Raw genomic sequence first — 24,047 nt, 5'->3', positions numbered from 1 at the left:
GGAGGGGAGGAGGAGGGAAGAAGAAGAAGAAGAAGAAGAAGAAGAAGAAGAAGAAGAAGAAGAAGAAGAAGAAGAAGAAGAAGAAGAAGAAGAAGAAGAAGAAGAAGAAGAGGAGGAGGAGGAGGAGGAGGAGGAGGAAGAAGAAGAAGAAGAAAAAAAAAAAGAAAAGAAAGCCCCGCTAAATAAACATATGAACAAATGTTCAACATCACTGGTCATTTGAGAGATGCAGATGAAAACAACACTGAGACTCCATGTCACTCCAGAAAAAATGGCTGCTACCAAAAAATCAACCAATAACAAATGCTGGAAGGGCTGTGGGGAAAAAGAAGCACTTTTCCACTGTTGGTGGGAGTGTAGACTGGTGCAACCACTGTGGATATCAGTGTGGAGAGTCCTCAGAAAACTAGGATTAGAGGTCCCATTGACCCAGTTATTCCCCTTCTGGCTATGGTCCTAAAAGAACCAAAAGCATCACACCATAGCAATACATGCACACCCGTGTTTATAGCAGCACAGTTTGTAATAGCTAAATCCTGGAAACAGCCCAAATGCCCATCAACTGAGGATTAGATAAAGAAGTTTTGGGTTTTTCATAAAATAGAGTACTACTCAGCCATAAAGAAGATAAACTTGAGACATTTATAGCTAAATGGATGGACCTTGAGGCCACACTCTTAAGTGAAATAAATAAGTCATATATGTATATAGACTGAATTGTTTCCCTAGTGTGAGAAACTGAAAGTGTAAATGAGGACCCAAATGTATAATAGTGCGAAATAGGAAGATAATGTTCAAAGAGGAAGGGGAACTAGGAAAGGGGACAAGGGAAAGGAAAGAAGCAAAAGAGAAAAAAGGAAAAAATGGAAACAAAGCTTATGTGTATAGGGAGGGGTGGAGGGCTTGAAGGGAGGGAAAGAAAATGGGAAAAGTTAAGAACCAAGATATAACATCCCCCTGATGAATGTGATCACAGTGTATACCTAAAACGTACCACTGAACTTAATGAAGAGAAGGAGAGAAAGTCAGGCCAGCTGGCAAAGCCAACATCCTCAGGTTGTCTTTATGTGTGGTTTCTCAAGACTCAAGTATGGAGAGAGGTGTCACTTCCAATTCAGCTGGTACTGAATATTTTCAGCTCTCCTACAGATTTCTATCCAGGTATTTTTAATCTATTTTGGCTGTCTCTCAGCAATGTTTAACAGTTTTCACCAGCAATGCGTCTAAACATATATTAGAGTGTGACTGATAAAATGACAATTTTCTCACCATCATAAATCTTTGAAAAGTTAATTTCCCATCATCTACCTGTTTCCAATCATTTAAGTTTCTTTTTTGTTATTGTTCTATTGTTTTTGCAGAGTGTTTTGTTTTGGATTGTTAAGTCTATGTAGTTCACATTGGTCTTGAATTCACTATGTCACCCAGGCTGGCCTTAAACTTGCAATGATTTTCCTGCCTCAGCCTCTCAAGTGCCTGAATTGCAGATGTGCTCCACCAGGCCCAGCTAAGTGTTTTCTGTATATTACTTTCTTGATGTGGGAGCCATCCCTAATTCTCTTACAAGTCTAACAATTAATTTTCCAGATAAATGTATCATCCACGAGTGCCAGGTGGAATTGTCATGTTTTATACCTTTCCTTCTACTTCCTCCTAGCTGTGCTGACCTACTGGACAGAACACAGCTGAAACACTTGCTTCCCTACCTTCTGCTCCATCTCAAAGGCAACATTCAAGGTTGTGTCGGGAGCTGGCAGGCTGGTTCTTTGCCTTAAATTCTTGGTGAAAGAATTCAGTGAAGACATAGAAAAGTGCTGTGAATACAAAAGCAGAATCTATGCAAAGAAAAAGCAGCCTAAGGCAGAAGTACAGCCTCAGGGAGTGGGATGGGTAGAGGGGACATCACTCTGGGGCTCAGGACAAAAGTGATCACCAGTGCTGTCTCTGTGTTGATCGTGCCATGGCATTTCATCTCAGAAGCACCTGGGAAAGTCTGCATCTCACTTGCTGCAAAACATACACTTTGTTCTCCTCAGAAGAACGACATTTTTGAAGTGTACTACTATCCCAGGGGATTTAATCCTAAGCTGCTTTCAAAGGAAACGAAAGGAGGGCCAGGGATTTAGCTCAGCAGTTCAGTGGCCCTGCCTTGCAAGCGCAAGGATCTGAGTTCAATCCCCAGTACCAAAAAAAAAAAAAAAAAAAAAAAAAAAAAAAAAAAAAAAAAAAACGAAAGGAAAAGATTTTCATCTATTTCAGGTCCTCGTTTAATGTGGGTGCCTTGGGTAAATCTCGAGAGGTGATTTGTGTTTGCATTTCTGTCATCCATGGGCCACTGCCTGCAGCCTCGGGCAGTGCTGAAGGCCAGGCCACCAAGCACAACGAAAAGTGGCCTGTGCAGACTTGGTAGCCAGGCAGCACAGCCGCACAAGCTAACCTGAAGTTTCATTGTAAAGGGCAGGAATGGTGGGGTGTGAGCTCTCGTGGTACGACTGTGCACACTGAAGGCTCTATTTCCTAATTGCGGGGAAGATTGTCACTTTGCTCGCTCCCTCCCCAGGCCCGCTGAAGTCCAACAGTTCTACTGCATATGTGGTAATAGTTTCTAATCTACCTTTTGCAACATTAAGAAAGAGCCCTTTTATTTATACTTTTCTAGGAACTGTGTAGCGTGAACTGATGTTAAACATTATCAAATACTTCTTCAGGGTCCAGGATGTTGTGGTCTACCACGTGCTTCTACTCTGTTCACAGTGGGTCTGCCACACTGTCTCTCCTCCGATCTGCTAATACTGAAATTTGGGTCAGTCGTATAACACTTCCCACATCAAACCAGCCCTGCATTCCTGGACTCTGGCTTTTCTCATAGTGTAGTGTCCTCCAGATAAATTGCTCAATGCTCTCTGCAAACATTTGGTTTAAAATGTTGAACTCCATGTCAATAAGATATTGGACAATTTTATTCTTCATAGTGTCCTCGTCAGATGCTGATACTAGTGATATTGAAGTCAGCTAGTTAACCAGAAACTCCCCCCAACAGCCCGTGCCTGAATTTTACCCCTTTTCCTCCCTAAGATTGCTTATTTAAAGTGGTTAATTAACTAGCACATAGCTTACCTTGTGGTTAAGAACAACAGATAGAACATGTTATACTGTGGCCCTAACCATAAGGATAGGAATTTTCTGACAGATCCCAAAAATTGGATTTTGATCTAATATGAAATCTGCTTCTGTACCCCTGTGCTTGCCCAAAGATGAGATTATGACATTCTATTGTGTGGTTTTTTTTCCTTTTAAAAACTGGGATTCCCTGGCCAGGGATTTAGCTCAGTGGTTTTGCTGCCTGCCTCGCAAGTGCAAGGAACAGAGTTCGATCCCTGGTGCCAAAAAGGAAAAAAAAAAAAAAACAAAAACAAAAAAAAACTGGGATTCTCTTCTTAATCAGTACCAAAGAAGATGGCAGCGTGAGCTCTTCCTTGGTCACCAGCTATAAAAGACTCCTTTAATTTGGACATTTTTCGTGGCATGATTCCTTTCACTGAAACAGCTATAACAATATGTTACTGACACAAAATGAGTTACAGAGATAACAGAGGAACTTTTATAGCTATGGAGCAACTGGTTTCCAGAATACTTGGTACAATTTTCTAGTAGATCCACTGGGATTAGATGATGCTTTGAGGAGATGGTTTATTATTATGGCTCCATTTTTAAAAACAATTAGAAGACATTTAACTTTTCTATTTCTTCTTGTGTGAGTTCCGCTACCATTTTCCAGGAATGGATAGTAAGCCGAACTTTTCAAACTCACTTGCACGTGTTGAAGTGCCAGGAAGAGCGGATGCACAGGGATCGAGGGGGTAGGTAGCTCTGTGTGGCAGACACACCGTCACTTTGAGCTGCCAGGACTACCACGCTCCGGCTCCACAAAGTGTGCTTATAAGGTGTCCTTTCCATTTCTGAATTTGGAATCCACTCACAAAGGAATACAGACACAGAATTTCTAACCAAGACAAAGTGGAAATAGAACTTGCTTTGGAAAGAGGGTTACAGACCTTGCCACCTAACCACTCACATCCACCAGCCCCCGCCCTCCAGTACCACAGATGATGCAACAAAACTGGATCCAGAGGTGGAAACAGGTGAGAGTGCACAGGGAGCCCCTGCCCCACGAGGAGGAGGGAGCCTGTCCCAGACACCTGGAATTCAGGTGATGCACCATTGCCAGGTGAGATAGCTATCACCTCCAGTCCAAGTGCAGGGCAGGCCTGAGCCTAAAGCCAAGGAGCTGTGGCTACCATCAGGTGCTGAGGAAGCAAGACTATCAGTGCCTCAAGGAAACAGCTCACAGAGGGGAGGAGCCTTCTTCATGCTCTCTGTGCCTATGCCCTAACCCTACAGAGACAGTGACACAGTCAAATGGAAGAAGTAGGGGGGCCATTGGACAGACTCCTGTCATACGTAAGATGGGCAACAAGGACTGACCTTTAACTTCCAGGTGGAAGGAGACCTTCTGGCCCCCAGCCTCGCAGCTGTACTCCCCGGCATCCGCCTCGTCTGCCTGCTGCACCACCAGCTGCCGCTTGCAGCCCGTAGCCTCCATGCGCACCCTGGAGCTCGCACCCAGCTTCTTCCCGTCCTTGTACCACGTCACCTCCGTTTTTGCCTGGGCCACCTCACAGCTCAGAGTGATGCTGGTCCCCTCCTCAGCCTGCACCTCACTGCATGCTGCCTGCTCCTTGGCGAACACGGCCTTGGGTTCTGGGAGCACAGAGTCAGAAGTACTGTCAAGCCAAGAGGTCACGGACCAGGAAGGCCAAGCAGGGCAGCTACAGAACAGAACCCAGGTCTCTGCTCCAGCTGTGGCCATGGAGAAGTCCCCCACCCTGTGGCTCCCAGCACCAGCAGCACAATCCACCCACACAGTCCAACCTGGCTCCACTGGGCTGACCAGGCATGCGGGTCAGGGTCTCCAGCACAGGCCCCTAGGGAAAACTGGGGGAGAAGACGCTGTCCACCTGCCCCTCGGTGAGAAAGAATGGCATGACTCCTGCAGGGCTGGTTCCCTGAAACCCAGGCACTGTGCCGGGGCCTGCACCTCTTGGGGCCATCTGTGCAAAGTCCTGATGGTGGAGACCTCTCCTGTTTGTCCCACCAGTGCTTGCTCCCTGTTGTCGCTGTTCAAGAGCACCTGCTACCTCCACAGCCCAGCCTCTCCTGAGTGGGTCAGGAGTTCCACAACCAGGCATGGCACAGGATGCCTGCCCTGTGAAGCTGCTAGGCTCTAGGGTGGCCATCCCTCCAGGCTCCTAAGCTGAAGGCTAGGCCCTCTTGGAGGTACTGCATGGGGGACCTCTAAGAGGTGTGGCCCAAGGGAAGAGCTTAGGTCACGAGGCCCCAGCCTCAAAACTGGGTCACTGCTGGCCTTGAGGAGTGGACTAGTGTTCACAAAGGCTGCTGCTTTGAAAGCCACCTCCCAGGTCCCCTCTGCGTGTGACTGGGTCCTTTTCTGCATCGTCATGTGCTGAAGCAGATGGACCTCACGAGGATGCCACTTCATGCTGTTTGGACCTTTCAGCCAAATAATTGTGAGCCCGATAGTCCTATATGGTCTGTGAGTTCTCTAGCTTCCACTACTGTGCTACAGCAACATAAAGCAGACTACAATGGATGTCTTCTTGTGCACCACATTTTCATCCTAACAGAGTCGGGCAAGGCACTTGCTTCGGTGCAGTCGGATCACTTGTTGTCTGTCAGAAATCCTTCCTCACTGGAAGTCTTTAAACACCCTGTGCCATCAGCTCAGAGTCCTGAGGTTTCATGGGACACCGAAGCTCCTACTCACCTGAAGCGGAACCTGTCATGCTGTGAACTACCAGAAAACTTACTGTTTCTATGTGGTTAATGTCCCAAAACAGTTAGGGCATGACGGTCTTCTCCCTAGTGAAAGACACACGGCTGGGCAGACATGGGGTGCACCCATGCTGGGGCCCGGTCCTGGGCTCAATCTTCCATTCTCTTTACTTCGGTGGCCAGTGCTCTTCGATGCTACAGCTTTGTGATCATTCTTGTTGATGCTGGAGAAATGTTCACATTTTCCTCTTTGAAGGCATGGGTCACACATGGCTTTGGAATCCATGCCAACTGCCAATACCCACACACTCTGTGTAGAATATCTGTTTGGATTTTGAGGCTAAATGATAATCTTTCATTATTCTGTGTATTTATACCCATTTATTTAAACATCTCTTAATAGCTCTCAAAGGTGTTTAATTTCCTCGTGCAGAGCTCTTACACATATAGATTTTACACTGGAATCAGGAACACAGTGTTTTTTATATAAACACAGACTGAGCACCCTGATCCAAAAATCTAAAATCCAAACTGTTCCAAAATCTGGAACTCTAAGCATCCACCTGATACTGCGAGTGGAAAATTCCACACCATGAATCTTGTTTCTTGGCAAAATTATTTTAAACTACTCTATGTATGTGAAACATAAATGAACTCTACACTGGGTTCATGCCTCATCTCCAAGATATTACTTTATGTCTATGGTAACAGGCAAAATCTGAAAAATATACAAGTTCAATCATTCTGGCTCCCCAGCATTTCAGGGAAAGGGGATCCAACCTGCACTGCCCAACTTTGGGTTCCCACTCTTCAGTGACGGAACATGCACAGGGAAGCATTTCTGGATATCTATCTGCTCATGGCTCTTGCTAACCCTCCCAGCAGGTCTCACAGCCCACTCTGGTGTTCCGCACTGATGAGCCCGCCCACCTCCCATTCTTTGTCCTCCTTCTGTGCTGTGTGTGGTGCAGACTGCTCACAGCCCTCCTCCCTCGGCTCACCCAAGGCATCTCTCCAGGCCTCACCACAGACTGAAATGAGGGCCAGCTTTTTTTACAGCGCATTCAAATCAAGGAAGAATCTAATTGCTGGTGCTGTTACGAATTTCATGGCTTGAATTGGTGCTGAATTCTATTATTACACAGCTGTTCTGCTTTACGGTGTTAAGTTTTTTCTTATTGTTGTTGTTTTTATTTTTTTGAGGCAGGGTCTCACTGTGTAGTTGAGACTGACCTGGAACTCACTATGTAGCCCAGGCTGGTCTCGCACTCACAGCGATCCTCCTGCCTCAGCCTCCTGAGTGCTGGGATTACAGGTGTGCACCAACACGCCTGGCTACAGTGTTGTTTTATTCAATTTATATTCTACATTTATTGGGATGTTCACCCGATACCACTTTCATGCAATCAAACTCGCACATGACGTTTTCTGATGTTTTTACTGTTAAGCCAACGCTGCCCATGTGGACACCGTCTACCTCCTGGCACATTTTCCTGCTGGCAGAGGGTTCGGCTCACTCTGGCAATATTTTGTTGAAGACACTGCACTTGATATCTATCAAATTCAATTATTCACATGTTCCACTCAGATTTGGTGCCTGTGTCGTGTGCTGTCTACACAAAACGGGTCTGTGAATACACTGTACCTTTTTTCTCTAGAAGAATGTCATGAACATAGAACAATTGCTTTCCAAAATATTTGGTATAATTTATCAGTATGACTATTGAGCCTATGGTTTCCCTTATGAAAAGATTTCTTTGTTGCTGGTTCCATTTCTTCAAAAGTTATAGATTTATTTGAGTTGTGTATTTCTTCTTTTTTTGTTGTTTTTTTGTGTGTGTGTATGTTTATTTCTTCTTGTGTAACTTCTCACAGTTTTCTCTGAAACTGGACAATTTGTCAAAACTTTCCAAGTTTTTCTTCATAAAAAAATCTGTCAGAATTTCTTAAAATAACACTTTAGAAAGATACACAAAGATGAATTTTGGTAGCCGTGCCCAGTCCTTGCTATTCATATGGCTGCAATACCAAACAGCAGTTTTGTTACCCAGCAGACACAGTGGGGCCACAGCCCACCCACTTTGATGTTAAGACTCTCCAGATGGAACAAGAATGAACATGATCCCCAGACTTCTCAGCACAGGAGGCACACGCAGACACTCTTTATTAGGAATTGCTAGAGAATGAACTCTGCTATACCACCCAGGGGCCACCACCATAGCAAAGCATCTTTCATTAAGGGCTAATATAGCTTCAACTATTCCATTCTCATCCTAAATTTACAAATCTCACTCTGAGGACAAATCCTAACACAGAATATTCTAACTAAAAAAAGATAAAGGAGAGCCGGGGATTTAGCTCGGTGGTTCTACCACCTGCCTCACAAGCTCAAGGTCCAGAGTACAATCCCCGGTGCAAAAAAAAAAAAGGATAGAGGAGAAGCTCTTCCTTGAAGGGGCAATTCCCAATCCCACAGGTGGTACAAGGTGCACTCCCACGAACCCTCTGCCCTTAAGAGTATTGCACCCAGGGGCTAGGGATTTAGCTCAGTGGTTCCACCACCTGCCTTGCAAGCTCAAGGACCTGAGTTCAATCTCCAGTACAAAAAAAAAAGAAGAGTACTGTGCCCAACACTGCATAAAACCATGACTTTACCATGGTGATCCAGACTGCCCGCATACAACTCTGTCTCCAAGAGAAAGCAAGGAAGAGTATCATAGGACACCTAAACTTGGAAAACATAATGCTAGGATTTGGGCTAATTCCAAGGATGATTGTGCCACTGAAATTTCCTCACCCTGACTGAAACACATTCAAGTATCTCTCACTACTGAGAATCACTCTATAATAACAATGAGAGGGGATCTGGAAGCTGATAGTTGGTAAAGAAAAGGTAATTTGACTACATTCCAGAGTGACATCTAGTCTACCACAAGCCACAGGGTCAGATAAGGCAGGGTCCAGGTCTCTAAAGAACATCTGGAAGGGTTCCAGTCAAGTGCTAGGAGGTATGACTGGCCCGAGGTTGTAGGAACACACCACGCTGCAGCAACAGCCTCCCTGGGGCAAGCCACAGGCAGGAAAATGACATCAGAGAAAAGAAGAGACACTAAGATCACCGGGTCACCAGCCAGAATCACATCACCTCCAATCATTAATGAAGCACTGGAAGGACTGACCTGTGACATCCAGGTGGAAGGAGACCTTTTGGCCCCCGGCCTCACAGCTGTACTCCCCAGCGTCGGCCTCGCCCACCTGCTGCACCACCAGCTGCCGCCTGCAGCCCTTGGCCTCCACACGCATCCTGGAGCTCGCACCCAGCTTCTTCCCGTCCTTGTACCACGTCACCTCCGTCTTTGCCTGGGCCACCTCGCAGCTCAGCGTGGCGCTGGTCCCCTCCTCGGCCTGCACCTCGCTGCGTGCCGGCTGCTCCTTGGCGAACACGGCCTTAGGCTCTGGCAGTAGACAGGAGGGACACATATCAGAGAGCTCAGAACATAGAAACCCCAGTGTCAGGTTCGGCTGGGCCCTGATGGAGCTGGAGGGTGACAGGAAACACGGGCATGGGCAGGACAGGGGGTCAGTCTGCAGACGCTGCCTGCCATATGCCTGGACTCTATACCCACCAGGCCACCCTCCTGTCCCGGGAGGTGTGCAGGCACCAGGGCTCTGGCACAGCAGCCACGTGCTTTTCATCATGTGCCAGCAATACTGACTGCTCAACACCAGTCATGCAACAAGAGTGTTGCAACTGGGCGAGGGGCACCAGGGTGCAAATGCAGTGGCTCTGTCACCTACACGGGTGTCGGCCCCACCACCAAAGGACTCACCTGTTACACACAGGCGGAAAGAGACCTTCTGGCCCCCGGCCTCGCACCAGGGTGCAAATGCAGTGACTCTGTCACCTACACGGGTGTCGGCCCCACCACCAAAGGACTCACCTGTTACACACAGGCAGAAAGAGACCTTCTGGCCCCCGGCCTCACAGCTGTACTCCCCGGCGTCAGCCTCGCCTGCTTGCAGCACCACCAGCTGCCGCCTGCAGCCCTTGGCCTCCACGCGCACCCTGGAGCTCGCTTCCAGCATCTTCCCATCCTTGTACCACGTCACCTCAGTCTTTGCCTGAGCTACCTCACAGCTCAGCATGGCGCTGGTCCCCCGCTCGGCCTGCACCTCACTGCTCGTCGGCTGCTCCTTGGCAAACACTGCCTTGGACTCTGGGGACAGATGAGGGACACAAGGTCAGAGACATCTTAGGCTAGGAGGCCATGGGGAAGGTATGCCAGGTGAGCAACTGAAGGACAAAATCTGTGGGCTTTGCCCCATCTGTGGCCCCAGAGAAGCCCCATTGCCCCCCAGCATGCACTGCACAGTTTGTCCACACAGCCTGAAATGGCTTTGCAGGGCTGTTCTAAAAAACAGGACAGAGTCTCTGAGCAGGGTGAGAACCTGAGTCTCCATCACTGCACCTAGGAGACCTGCAGCTCCGCAGTCTGGTGCCCTCTCCTGACGTCACACACCCTTCAGCTTCTCTGACCAAGCTGCGGTCCAACCAGCGAGGCTTTGGGAACCTGCCTGTCATTTCTCTCCCTCCCTCTTCCCTGACCCTGCCTCAGAACTACCCATCTGTTTGCATTTGGATGAAAGAACATCATTGATTTTTTCATTAATTTCCATCCATTTATATTCATAACCCTGTCTTTCAAAAACACAAAACAATCTCCACACAGGCTTTACAGATTTTATTAGACTTAGAACTAGAAATAGACAAATCATTCATATGTGTGTGTGTATTTCTGAGGCTAATGTGGCTTTTAAAATTTCCTTTCCCAAAGGGGAATTGAGGGGGGTATGGGGTAAGATAAAATAAAATGCATTAAAAATAATAACAAAATAGTATTTCCTTTCGCAACAGCTGGCTGCTGTGTATAGACACAGAAGTTTTTGCTGCCGTTCAGTTGTTACATGATAATCTTTCTCACAAGGTTACTGGATCTAAGTGTCTTCTCTCTGGGGCTTTCTGAACTCATCATCACATAATCAACGCCTTCCACTTCATATCATGAAGTTCTCTGCTGTCTTTTCCCTTTTCCCTTTGTCCCACTGTGCAATGTTGGCAGATGTGATTACCGTGGCCTTCATGCCTCCTGCCCTGTGTCAGACGCCCAGGGTCCAGTGTGGTCCTTTGGGGCAGCACTGCCATGGGGTAGAGGAAGAACAGCTCCACACATAGCAGAAACTGATGCAAGGTTCTGCCCCTCAGGACTTCTGGCCTTGGCATGTTAAATTCACCCAGCACTTGCATCCTGCATAGTAAGGAAATTACCACACTTCCCATCCAACTTGCTCCGCCAAAGCATTAAACTGGAGCGAGGCTTCTGCACAAGGCTGCCTTGCACCTAGATGATGACTCTGTCACAGAGTGGCCTTCCAGAATCCTGCAGGACTATGCCTTTGTCTTTGATGCTCATGACAGCTTGGTCTATGCTTTAGTTCTTCCTACTTTCCTTTGTCATAGTTTTATGTTGATATTCTGTCATCAACATAAAATGACTTAGTGGACTACATCTTCTTTTCCATTCTCTAGAATAATCCCCATGAACACAGAATCATTGTTTTCAGTCATATTTCAGAATTTACAATAAATGGCTGGGCCTAGAACATTTAATGGGTGATTCAACTTATTTAAAAGTAATAGGACGATCAGAGTCCTCTACATCATTCTATGTCAGTATTCATACATTTTACTAGGGATTAGCCAAACTGTCACACTAGTCAAACTTATGACCACAAAATTTTTCTCATATTCTCTTAAAAGAATATTTCACATGTACATAAGATCCGAATGGTAGAATTGACAAGTGAAATAGGAGGAAAAGGGCTAAAGGTGTAGGGGAAGTGGGAAGGGTAGGGGAAAGGAAAAATATGAGAAAATGAAAAACTGGAAACAAAGTATTTGTAAATAGGGAAGCGGGGTAAAGAGAGGGTAGGGGTAAGGAGAAAAAATGAGAACCAAGACTTGTCGTGCAAAGGTACAAGATCCCAATGATGAATGTAACTGCACTGTACAACTAAAATGTACCAATAAACTCAATGACAAGGAAAAAAATAAAAGAATGATACACCAAAAGCAAAAAAGAATATTTCATAGCCAAATGTGGTGGCCTCACCTTTAATAGCAGCACTAATAAAAATAAATGAAAAGGTCTGGGGACATAACTCAGTGTGAAGACCCTGAGTTCAATCACCAATACCACAGTAAATAAATAAGTAAACAAACAAACATTACCCAAAAAAACACAGTGGGATTTCAGGGATCTCCGCACACAGGTTGGCACCATAGGATAGCACCCATTCACCTGCATGCAAGCCCTTCCTTCCACGCACAAAGACACAACCAGCACTGAGAAGAGGCCAGGAAGAAGCCCAGCCACAGCAGCCAGCACTGCCACTGTTCACAAGGCCCATGGATGAGGCAGGAGCTGCCCCATCTCCTGAACCCTGCACTAAAGACAAAAGGACCACGGGCAGCACCCGCCTACACCCCAGCCACATCCCTTAGCAGGTGTCACTGCACATGAGGCCCAGGTTCTGCCACCACTAGCTAAGCAAAAGCTTCCAGGTCCATGGAAGGGGTGGGATCTGTGTTGGAAACCTAAGCTCTACCATGTGATTCACTCTGATCACTAGCAAGGCTGGCAGTGCAGCCAAGCATCCCCCAAACTCAGGTTCCATGAAACTGAGGTCAGAGCTGGCAGGTACTGGGTGAGGATGTGTGGTACCACCAACAGTGGTCATTCCCTCACCCCCAGGTTCTCAGGGGAGACACCTGGCAGTTCCACATCCCAGCATCTGGGGAGCCAGAGCCCAGATACCAAGAAACCCCAGAGGCTCTGGGAAGGTGCTAGGAACCCATGGCTGAGGGTCATCTGTGAACACACCATCCAGGGTTCACTAGAACAATCCCTCTACCCCAGGCTCCTCTGCCCTGAGGCCCCCCCGGAATAGCCACAGAGGGACTGAAGGACAGGAAACGAAGAGGGGGACGGAAGCAAGGGCACAGGTCTGTCAGGACACGAGCCAGGCCCACAACAAACCCACCCAGGCCAAGCCAGTTTCCCCAAGGACTGACCTTTCACTTCCAGGCGGAAGGAGACCTTCTGGCCTCCAGCCTCACAGCTGTACTCCCCGGCATCCGCCTTGCCCACCTCCTGCAACACCAGCTGTCGCCTGCAGCCCTTGGCCTCCACACGCACCCTGGAGCTCGCACCCAGCTTCTTCCCGTCCTTGTACCACGTCACCTCCGTCTTTGCCTGGGCCACCTCGCAGCTCAGCGTGGCGCTGGTCCCCGCCTCGGCCTGCACCTCACTGCGTGCCGGCTGCTCCTTGGCGAACACGGCCTTGGGTTCTGGAGACAGACAGGGGACACCGGGTCAGTGACACCACCTGGGGGAGGAAGGCTGGGCAGGGAAGGTGTGGCCCTGGAAATGCCCTCAAAGTGTAAGCACAAGGACTCCGACCTTATCTGGACAGAGTTCATCCTGAGGCCCACAGTGGATGACAAAACCAGGGATCATACCAAACCCCATATGTGCTGCTCCCTGAACACAGAGACCTGAGATAAAGCTCATCTCACAAATTAGGCATGGTGGGAGATGAACAACACTAACCAACAATGCCACACCCTACATCCCAGAATGAGGGAGCCTGAGCACGTGGGTTACAAGTTCAAGGCCAACCTGGGCAACCCAGCAAAACCTTGTCCTCAAATAAAAACATAGTAAGGACTGCAGGTGTCATCAGTGGTAGAGAGGGCATTTGCATAGCATGTGTGAGGTCTGAGGTTTCAAACCCAGCACCACTGAAAACAAACACATGGCATAATTATGAAAAATACTGTCACAAATTGTGTGCTGTGAGGCTCTTCTTCAGTAGAGAAATGGTTACTTGAAGCCAAACACTGTGATACCAAAACCACCTGTCCAGTCCCAGACGAGCGAGAAGCTCGCCCGACACAGATACCCAGGCACAGTGGGGGTGCCATATCTTGCAGAGGACCTGTTTATGGCCTCAGTTTCCCATCTAATGTTTTGGACAGTGGCTGACAGGATAGCTGGACCCACAGAATGTGAAGCTGTGGCTGAAGAGTTCAGTGTCTTCCCCAGAGAGACCTGGACGTCACTGCTTAGGGACTCACAGGGTCCACTCTCTTCCTTTTCATGGTCTTTTTGGTATCTCCTAGTGAATCGCCACATGCATCGAATTTGTTGGGGGCTGGGAGTGGGGTCAGTGTATTTGGTGGCCAGCTGGGTGACCTGGAGAGTAGCATTTCACTGAGTGTCTCTGCACAGTAGAAGAAAGGATCTGAATGTTTCCAACACAGACAGGAAGAGTTGGAGGCAGCAATCACACTGGCTGACAATGTCAACTTGCACACGTGCATAAAATTAACACACTGTGCCAGAGGTGAGCAGTCAACAGAAGTGTACCCTGGGCTTTTGCCCCAGCTCGCGGACAAGGCATGTTCTTTGTGGTACCAAGTCAGGCTTGGATCCCAGCCTTGGCCGCTCTGCTGTAAAAACTCTGGCTGGGTTCTGAATGTAATTTGTTCCCAGGGCTCCCTGCAAGCGATGGGTCCCAGTGAGTGATGTGATGAGGTGGGGTCTCCAGGAGGGAGAGACAGCTTCTCACAGTGGATGGCATGGTGGGCGCACAGCTGACAGGAGTCCAGGACTATTTCATGATGACAGTGGAGGGGATTCTGAATGTCCTCAGAGTGCCCTGATCTGATTGCTACAAACAGTATGTACCAGCTGAATGGCCACACTGCACCCTAAGTGTGCACAATTACTACACGTCAATGAGAAACCCTGCAGCCTGCTAGGGGTGGGCCAGGTCTTTGGAGTCTTGTGGGACCAGGCCAGCTTCCTTGAGAGGGCTATAACAGAAGGGCAAGCCCAGCCTCCCTCGTGGGTCTCTGCCTCTGCATCCTCCTCTTACTTGTGCTTGTCCTGGTACAATGTGCACCACGCTGGGACACAGCCCAGGGGGCCCCATCACAGATGGACAAGCACCCTGGGCTTCCAGCTCTAATGCTGTGAGCTCAACAAACCCCTTCTTCATTAAGTTCCTAGCTTCAGGTACTTTGCTGCAGCAGTGAGGAACAGGCTGATGCAACCTCTCTGTGATTTCAGACATCGCTGTGAAAGCAACCAGGAAGGCACAGACACAAACAACTCTGGGAAGTGAAGGCTAGGAAGGAAATGAGTATTTCCAATTGCTGCCCCCAGTAGCCAGCTTCACCAAGGCTTAGGAGGCAGCACAAGCCACCAACTCCTGCCCAGGGATAAATTCACAGAGCAAACTTCTGATGCAAAATGTTCCAAGACAGAAGAAAATGATGCTCTACTTGAAAAGCTACTTTCCAGTCTCATGGGATATAGCTCCTGTCACTGCACAGGAACTAGATCCAGCCTCTCTTGCACATGGGTGCACAGTGATATGCGTGTGTGTGTGTGTGTGTGTGTGTGTGTGTGTGTGTGTGTGTGAAAGAGGGAAGGGTTCCAAACACCTAATGCTGTCAGGCCTGATCCACTTGCCTGGCAGCTGCAAATCCCATCCCAGTCAAGTGAAACTCAAGCAGTGTATGGCATAGGGTGAGGGAATTTCAAAGCTAAAGAACATCCAACAGCAAACATTCACATAGCCAAGTGAGGAGCACTGGCAGACTACACTGCCAAAGCCAGAATCCTGGACCCAGGGACATTCAGAAAGTCATGGACGAGTGCTGGGGCCATGTGACCGTGTGTCACTATAAGGAACAGTACCTGAGGCTGAGGGAACGACTTTCTGTGCACACCTTTCCTGGCCAGTCAGCCAATTCCTTCTCACCTGCCCATGACAAACTGACCTGTGACATCCAGATGGAAGGAGACCTTCTGGCCCCCAGCCTCACAGCTGTACTCCCCGGCATCCGCGTCGCCCGCCTGCTGCACCACCAGCTGTCGCCTGCAGCCCTTGGCCTCCACACGCACCCTGGAGCTCGCGCCCAGCTTCTTCCCGTCCTTGTACCACGTCACCTCCGTCTTTGCCTGGGCCACCTCGCAGCTCAGCGTGGCGCTGGTCCCCGCCTCGGCCTGCACCTCGCTGCGTGCCGGCTGCTCCTTGGCGAACACCACCTGGGCCTCTGTGGATGGACAAAGGACACAGGGTCAGAGATAGTCCAAGCGCCCAGTCTTGACCACCAAATCCTGGTCCTCCAGGTCCATCTGTCACTCTGGATTAAGGCGCCTCTGCAGCTCAGCTGCTGCTAATTCTTTCAGCCAGCTTCCGTGTACCACAGATCCTCTGGACATGAGTCCTCAGAACTTCTCTAGAGTCTCACGCTCTGACAAGACCTATTCTTCTTGCCCTGGGTACTTTGTATACGGTGCCTTCATGACCTCACTCCTATTGCTGGGAACACATCTGTGGAACAAGGCCATCTCCTGACCTCTGTCTCTCTGGTAGTTTTTACCTCTTGGCATCTAGACCTCTGAAATTCACTATTTGTCTAGTGGGATTTCTTGTCTTTTCTTTCTGTTTTGTTTTGGGATGTGTGGAAGAAGGAACTGAAGCCAGCTGCTCCCACCAAGCTATGCCCCAGCCTGGTACATCTTTTACTGTGAGTTCCTCTCCCTGCTGCTGATCTGTCCATACTGTGGAGTGTGGCCCTGTCAGGGAATCTTTCACACCCACTGGTTAACTTCTCGCTCTGAGAATACTGATAATCCCAGCATTAGTCCTGTTGTATGGTCATAGCTCACCGGCTGGCTGTGGTCCACACATCACCCTAGTCCCATGGCTCGACCCAGCCCCGCCATCCACTCTGTAAACCGCATTCTCTGCCTTCCTGCAGCCGTGCTGCTATACTTGTCCTCAGGTCATACACACTGGCCACCTGTGAGGGGCAGCAGCTCTCCATGGCCCGTCCCCTAAGGCACACGTCAGTCCCGTCACCTGGAATGGCCCAGGCCACTCCCCATCATCCTCTGGGTAATTCCTGCTCCTGGTTCACCAAGACAGAACTGCCCTCCACCTGCCCACGTTGGCCCTGCTCCTGTCCATCACCCATGTGATGTGGCCTCCATCTGTGCTCTGTGCTGGCCTGGCCACTACTCACCCCCCAGCCTGTCACCTCCTTCCATCCCCAAGGCAGGAAGAGCCCTACCTGTCACCCTGCCCTGCCTCCCATATCTATGTCCATCCTTCCTGTGCTTCTGTGTCCCTTACCCAGAGGCAGAGGCACGCCATTCCAGGACGGCTGCTGACAATAAGCACCTGCCTTTCAACATCCCTCCAACTCCAGGTGTCTCCCTAACACATACCCGAGAGAGGCACTCCATCAGAAAGAAGCCTTACTCAGACCTCCATTAAGGGGCTAGAGCCCAAGGTCAGGCTGTCCTCTGCTCAGCCCCTGGAGAGGGCCCAGCTGCAGCCCTATGGGCAGCTGAGTATGCACAGTGCGAACATATGTGAGGCAGGAAGTCAAAGGGCTGGGAGTAGCAGGTTGGCTCACTTCATCACAACTCACTCCCTCAAGAACTCAATCTAAGACCAGCAGGAAGCTGATGGCCATGTCTGTAATCCCAGCAGTCTGGGAGGCTAAGGTCAGAGGATCAAAAGTTGAGGCCTGAGTTAGCTAGCAATTTAGCTAGAGCCTGTCTCAAAATAAAACAATCCTAAAGGGCTGGAGATGTATCTCAGTGCAATGGCCCTGGGTTCAATCCCCAGTAAGGGGGAAAGAGAAAAGCACAGACCACCAACCTAACCATCACCTGCCCCCAGGCCCCAGCTCAAAAGCCACATGGAGAACCACACTTATGTCATGGGACAAACCACATTCAAGACCATCAAGGCAGACAGAGAATAAGACATAACCATGATGATCACAGGGTAAAACAGGGCAGGGCAGCACATCTAGGGGCAGAGTCCTGGAACAACACTGAAATGAACTCCAACCATTGCTCATAAAGGTATAAATTCCAACACCAGGACAACCACAAAGAAAAAACCAAACATGCAGAAATGAGAAGAAAGTAAAAATGCTGCATTAAAAAAATCAATAGATGGCTGAGAAGCACCATGGAAGAAATGAAGAACATAAAAGACACAGAAACAAACAGCAAAATGCCATAGTGCCCCTTCCGGCCAGGACTGCTGCATCCGCAAAGACCAACTCTCCAATTGAAAAAAGTGGGTTTAAAATAACGTGGTCCAAGGGCTGGGGATTTATCTCAGTGGTGCTGCCCCTTCCTCACAAGTACAAGGTCCCCAGTTCAATCCCTGGTACCAGAAAAAAAAGAACATGGCCCGGCTGTCTACAGCAGATTCATTTCTGATTCAAAGACCCAAATGGGCTGATGCTGAAAGAGTAGTCCATGAAAACAGCAACTAAAAAGCTCTGGGAAGGCCTGTGAAAGCCAGGCCAAACAGACCTTCAGACAAGGCCACAGAAGAAACACAAGACACTGCACCTCAGTGACATAAGCCCTCCAGAAGACATAAACATATACACACCTCACATGGAGTCTCAAAATACATGGGGTGTATTAAAAGAAGAAACAGCCTCTGCTATACTTCTTGAAGACTTCATGCCCACTCCACTAATGAGTGCAATAACTATGGAAAAGATCAATACTTCAGCAACCAAATGTAACTGACTCAGGCAGAATATCCCATCATACACAGGACACATTCTCCTCCTCATGTATGCATAGAACATATCCAGGCAGAACATACCAGGTACATGAATCAAAGGTCAACACATCTAAAAGGACAAGGATCAGGTGAAATATGGTCTGTGACCATAAGAGAATGAAGCTCAAAAACAACAGATGGAAAATTCACAAACATATGGGATTAAATGGCATATTCTTAAAAAAAAATTAAAAAGAAAATTAGAATATATTGTAAAGCCAAGTGTAGTGGGATACACCTGTGATCCTAGCACTCAGGGGGTTGAGGCAGGAGGATCACCATGAGTTCAAGGCCAGCCTGGACAACACAGTGAGTTCAAGATTGGCCTGAACTATATAAAGTGACTCTTTCTAAAAAAAGAAAAAGAAAAAAAGAGAACACCTTTAAAATGAATGGAAATGTGCCAAGGATTTAGTTCAGTGGTGCTGAACCTGCTTTGCAAGCATAAGGTCCTGAGTTCAATCCCCAGTACCAAAAAAAAAAAAAAAAAAGAGAATGGAAATAAAAATAACATAGTAAGATTTACGAGATGCCCACAAGTAATTCTCTGAAGGAAATTTGCTGTGAAGGCCTGTGCTGTAAAAGAAGAAAGTTCCCAAGAAAATAACCTAAATTTACATTTTAAGGAACTCTGAGAAAACAAACAAAATAAACACAGAGTTAGAAAAAAGGGGAGAATGAAGACCAAGGCAGGCCCTCCAGCCCTGCCTATCTACAAAGACTTTAAAGGGAGGCCAGGGGAATGGGGAAAAAATAAGAACCAAGATGGATTATGTAAACATGCAAATTTCCAGTGATGTATATCATTGCATTATATACCTTAAATGTACCAATAAAATTAATTAATTTAAAAACAACCAAACCAAAAGACAAGGGCAGGGATGAAAGACACAGGAAACCAAAGACAGCTCTTCAAAAGGACTAACAAAAGTGACTAGCTAGAACAGTCAAGACAAGTGACAGATCAAATTATTAAAAGCAGAAAGGGGGGATATCAATTCAGATTTTACAAAAATGAAAATGATTGTAAGAGAAGACTAAAAACAACTGTATGTCATCAAATAAGATAAGATAGACAACATGGAAAAACTCTAAGGAATAAAAACACCAAAACTTAACTTCAGGAGAAACAGAAAATCTGAAGAGATTTATATTAAGAAACACAGTCAAATCAGTAATAAAAAATAAGCAAAGGACATCTGCATCAGAATTGAAGTAAAATTATCTCTATTTGCAGATAATACGGCCTCATGTAGAAAAACTTCAGGAATTGACAAAAGAACTACAAGATAAATAAACAAGTTCAGCAAGGTTGCACGATACAAGAATATACAAACATCAATTCAATTTCTGTAATAATTATAAGTAAACAATCAAAAGTGAAATTAAGGAAATAATTCTAGGTACAGTGATGTAAAAAATAAAATACTTATTTGGAATAAGTTTACAAAATTAGTTAGTGCAAGTCCTATACACTAAAAATACTATTTAAAAATTTTAAAAGAGCTACATAAATGGACAGGAATCCCATATTCACTCCTGAAAAGATTCTTTTTAAAAATGCAAATCACATCAAGTTAATCTACTTATTCAAAGCAAACCCTATCCCAAAAAAAAAGTGTGATCCTAAATTAATGTGGAAAGTCAAGAGATCCTGAATAATCAAGACAGTCTTTTGGTGGGGTGGGGGGGCGCCAGGCATCAAACTCAGCACTCTGATTTTGTGTGGCAGGCAGCAGATTTAGCAGAGCTAAATCCCCAGCCAAAGCCAAGACAATCTTTACAAAAGAAAACAACAAAATTAAAGGACACACTGTTCAATTTTAAAACTTACTGTAAAGCTAATCAATAAAACTTGACCCTTATCTTTCACCCCATTAAAAAACAATCAACTCTAACTGAAGAGAAGACTGTAAGTTAAGCCTTGAAACTCTGGAACTACTGGAAGGGAACATACAGGAAACACTTCAAGACTTTGCTTAAAATGGGCATCATGGTGCACACCTGTCATCTTAGCACTGTGAGAGGCAGGAGGCTTGCAAATTCAAGACCAACCCAGGCAACTTAGGGAGACCTTTATCATCATTTAAAAAAAAATAGTAAAAGGACTGGGGAGGTAGCTTGGTGTAAATACCCTGGGCTCAATTCCCAAAGCCACCAAAAAAAAAAATTGGAAAAGGCAATGATTTTTTGCATACGACCCCTAAAAGCACAGGAAACAAAATAGACAAAAGTTTTTGAACCACAAAGGAAAGAACAGAGTGAAAATACAACCTACAGAATGGAAGAAAATCTATGCCAGCTGTTTGTATGACAGATGCTTGATATCAGGAATAGGTAAAGAACTAAAAAACCTTTTTTAAAAAAATTCAATTTAAAGATGGGCAAACAAGCTGACTAAACACTTCTCAAAGGAAATTACAAATGGCCAATAAATATATGGAAAGATGTTTCAGCATCATTACCCATCAGGGAAATACAAATGAAAATTACAGTGAGATACCATCTCATACCCAGTTGAATTGGCTGTTATTAGAAAAACAGAAACCACACACACTGATGGTAGAATGTAAGTCAGCATGGCTGCTATGGAAACCAGCATGTGAGTTCCCTGGAAAACTGAAATCAGAGTCACAGTCTGATTCCACCATCACTCCTGGGCTCACATTGAAGGGAACACAACCAGCACAGGAGAGACACCTGCGTACCACGTCCACCACAGGGAAGACACAGACTGGCCTGGGTGCTGCCACCAGACAGACGCTTGAAGAATCTGTGGTGCTGATGGGGCAGCCTTCAGCCTCAAAGAAGAAACTGCCGTGCGCAGCAGACCCAGGTCAAGTGAAACGAGCCACACACACACACACACACACGCACACACACACGTAGGCACATGCGCTCTCACAGCTGCAGCTCAGAGCGGAACGAATGCCAAGCGGCAACCCCTGCTGGTGGGAAGAGGGGAAGCACGTGGAGGGTGACGGCTCCCATGGGGCGCAGCACAGATGCAGAAACACCACGCCTGGCCTCCGATACATGAAGAGAGGGCACACTCACCAAGAGCAAAAGCTCACAGACGCAGGTCAAGACTGTTTGGCACTGGCACAGGACAGATGCAGCAACTTACAGAACAGGATGGAGAATATAGAAATAAGCCCCTCTCTTCATGGTACCAAGAAAACTAATGCAGAAAAAAATGTGTTTCAAATGTTGCTGGACCAGCATCCAGACCACACACTAAAGTCAACTGAAGGTGAGCAAAACACCCAGCCACGATGGCTCCAGCTGTAGCACAAGCAGCAGGAACTCTGAGTGTGAACCTCATGACCTCGGATTGCAGTGGCTTCGTAGGATGTTTCTCACAACCAGGGAAAGAGGAGAAATGGGGCCCCAGAGAACTTAAAAAGTGTGTGCATGAAAGGACACAGTCAGAAAAATAGGAGAAAATAATTGTAAATGATATATCTGATGAAGGCCCAGCAGCAGCAAGTATTTCAAACAACTCTTACAACTTAACGGTAAAAGACAACCTCATTATTAAAGGAGTTAAATAGACATTTCTTTTTTAAAAAAATACATATATATTGCCAATAAGCACATAAAAAGATACCCATCATTAGTCACTAGAGAAATGTCAATCAAAACCACAATGGACACTAGAACATCTCTCGTATCAGGACAGCCACAATACAGGCAGACAACAAGCTGGGACCCTCGTACGCAGCTCACAGGAACTTGGCAAGACTGTGGCAGACCCTCGGCAGGGTGAACACAGAATCTCCCAGGCTCCTGCACCTTGAGTCAGTACCCAAGAGACCCTAAGCCACCTGCAGACAAATGTCTGCAATAGTGTTATTCAGCACAGCCAAAGAGCAGGACCATTCACAGTGAACTAGCAGGGACAGCAGAGCGCAAAGGGCCATCCACACATCCTTGTGGCAGCCCCGGCAACCCTTACAAAGCAAAATATGCAGAGGAATAAAGCCAGACCCAAGGAAACAAGTTGAATGAATGCCCAGGACACATGAATCCAGACAGAGAAGGCAGTGGGTGGTGCCGGCTAGAGTGGGGATGAGGCCTGACTACAAGGTGGACAAGCGGTATATTTGTGGGTCAGTGAAAACGTTCCTGAATTAGACTTTGGTGTGGCCACATAAGCCTAATATCAGCCAGCTGCACACTCACAGGGTAAATTCTGTGCAAGCAATGCACTAACTGCCCTCAAAAACCCACAGCTTGAGTCCACACCAAGCTCCTCAGAACAGGGAGGCAGCAGCTTCACGGGCTAAGCAGTCCCCAAAGCTTGCAGGCCAAGGCTTGGTCCCCAGTACGGTTGAGTTAGGAGGTGGTGACACCTTTCAAATGTGGCCAGGGAGAGGAGGCAGGTCCTTGGGCTCAAAAAGGACAGACGCTGTACTCATGGAGCTGTGCCTTTCTGAGAGCAGGGCCGCCCAGGAGACCTGCCCCTTCCAGCCTGACTGGTAACTGCCACATTTCTTGGCCAGTGGCGTACTGTCTTGGCACTCCAACCCCTAATTGTGAATCAAATAACCCTCATCACTTCATAAAGTACCAGGCCTCAGGGGTGGTGTTAGAGCCAGAGAAAGCAAACGAAGAGAAGGGCACACATGAGGCACACCTGCATTCAACCACAAGCCCATTCCCCAGAAAACCCACAGCCCCCTCTGTCCACTTCCTGTAGCTCACCCTCACTGCTGCCCCTGCTGTCCCATGCTGGGCCCCAAACAGAGGACACTGCGTTCTCCTGAGAGCTATGCTTCTTGGCCTAGCTCCCTTTTGAGCTTGGGACTCGAGCACATAAGCCCAGGCTCTTCGTGGGAGTCACCATCCCAGAAACCAGGTGTCACTAAGACTCACCCCACGGGACAGGAGACTGAGATCCAGAGGGAGGCCAGCCAGCGCCCCACGCTGACAGTGGACCTGGTCTCTACAGCCGCCTTCCCCACAGGTACTACTGGGCGACCGAGCTGGCTCCCACCTCAGTGGTACAGGTGGTGGGTGAGGGGTGGCCCACGGGGCTCTCAAGGACCTTGAGTGTAATCCAGCCCAGCTCTGCAGGATGCGCAGGCCCTCCATGAGGACCAAGTGGACAAGGACCCCTAAGCCAGACGAAACCCCCACTAACCCAGAAACACTGGCCTGGCCCTCTACACAAAACAGGTCTGTTATCAGCTGACCTGTGACACCCAGAAGGAAGGAAATCTTCTGGCCCCCGGCCTCACAGCTGTACTCTCCAGCGTCAGCCTCGCCCGCCTGCTGCACCACCAGCTGCCGCCTGCAGCCCTTGGCCTCCACACGCATCCTGGAGCTCGCACCCAGCTTCTTCCCGTCCTTGTACCACGTCACCTCCGTCTTTGCCTGGGCCACCTCGCAGCTCAGCGTGGCGCTGGTCCCCGCCTCGGCCTGCACCTCGCTGCGTGCCGGCTGCTCCTTGG

At 47.8% G+C, this 24,047-nt stretch overlaps 1 protein-coding gene across 2 annotated transcripts in view; it reads right to left on the bottom strand.

The window, feature by feature from the left end:
* Obscn (obscurin, cytoskeletal calmodulin and titin-interacting RhoGEF) overlaps positions 1 to 24,036 on the bottom strand; it is a 100,170-nt gene extending 76,134 nt beyond the window's left edge. For both annotated transcript variants that reach the window (XM_033768010.1, XM_033768015.1), the window contains exons 1-6: positions 23,790 to 24,036; positions 15,764 to 16,039; positions 12,986 to 13,261; positions 9,795 to 10,070; positions 9,033 to 9,308; positions 4,486 to 4,761 (exon numbers count right to left, since the gene is read on the bottom strand). In XM_033768010.1, coding sequence (XP_033623901.1) covers positions 4,486 to 4,761; positions 9,033 to 9,308; positions 9,795 to 10,070; positions 12,986 to 13,261; positions 15,764 to 16,039; positions 23,790 to 23,913 — 1,504 coding nt within the window. In that variant the 5' untranslated portion in view covers positions 23,914 to 24,036. The remainder of the gene's footprint in view (positions 1 to 4,485; positions 4,762 to 9,032; positions 9,309 to 9,794; positions 10,071 to 12,985; positions 13,262 to 15,763; positions 16,040 to 23,789) is intronic.
* Between the last annotated feature and the right edge of the window lie 11 nt (positions 24,037 to 24,047).

Source organism: Fukomys damarensis, unplaced genomic scaffold (assembly GCF_012274545.1).
Source record: "Fukomys damarensis isolate Sample0158 unplaced genomic scaffold, DMR_v1.0_HiC HiC_scaffold_3, whole genome shotgun sequence".
NCBI classification, from domain to species: Eukaryota; Metazoa; Chordata; class Mammalia; order Rodentia; family Bathyergidae; genus Fukomys; species Fukomys damarensis.
Note: the sequence above shows the minus strand (reverse complement) of the source record. Positions and strands in the feature narration are given on the sequence as shown.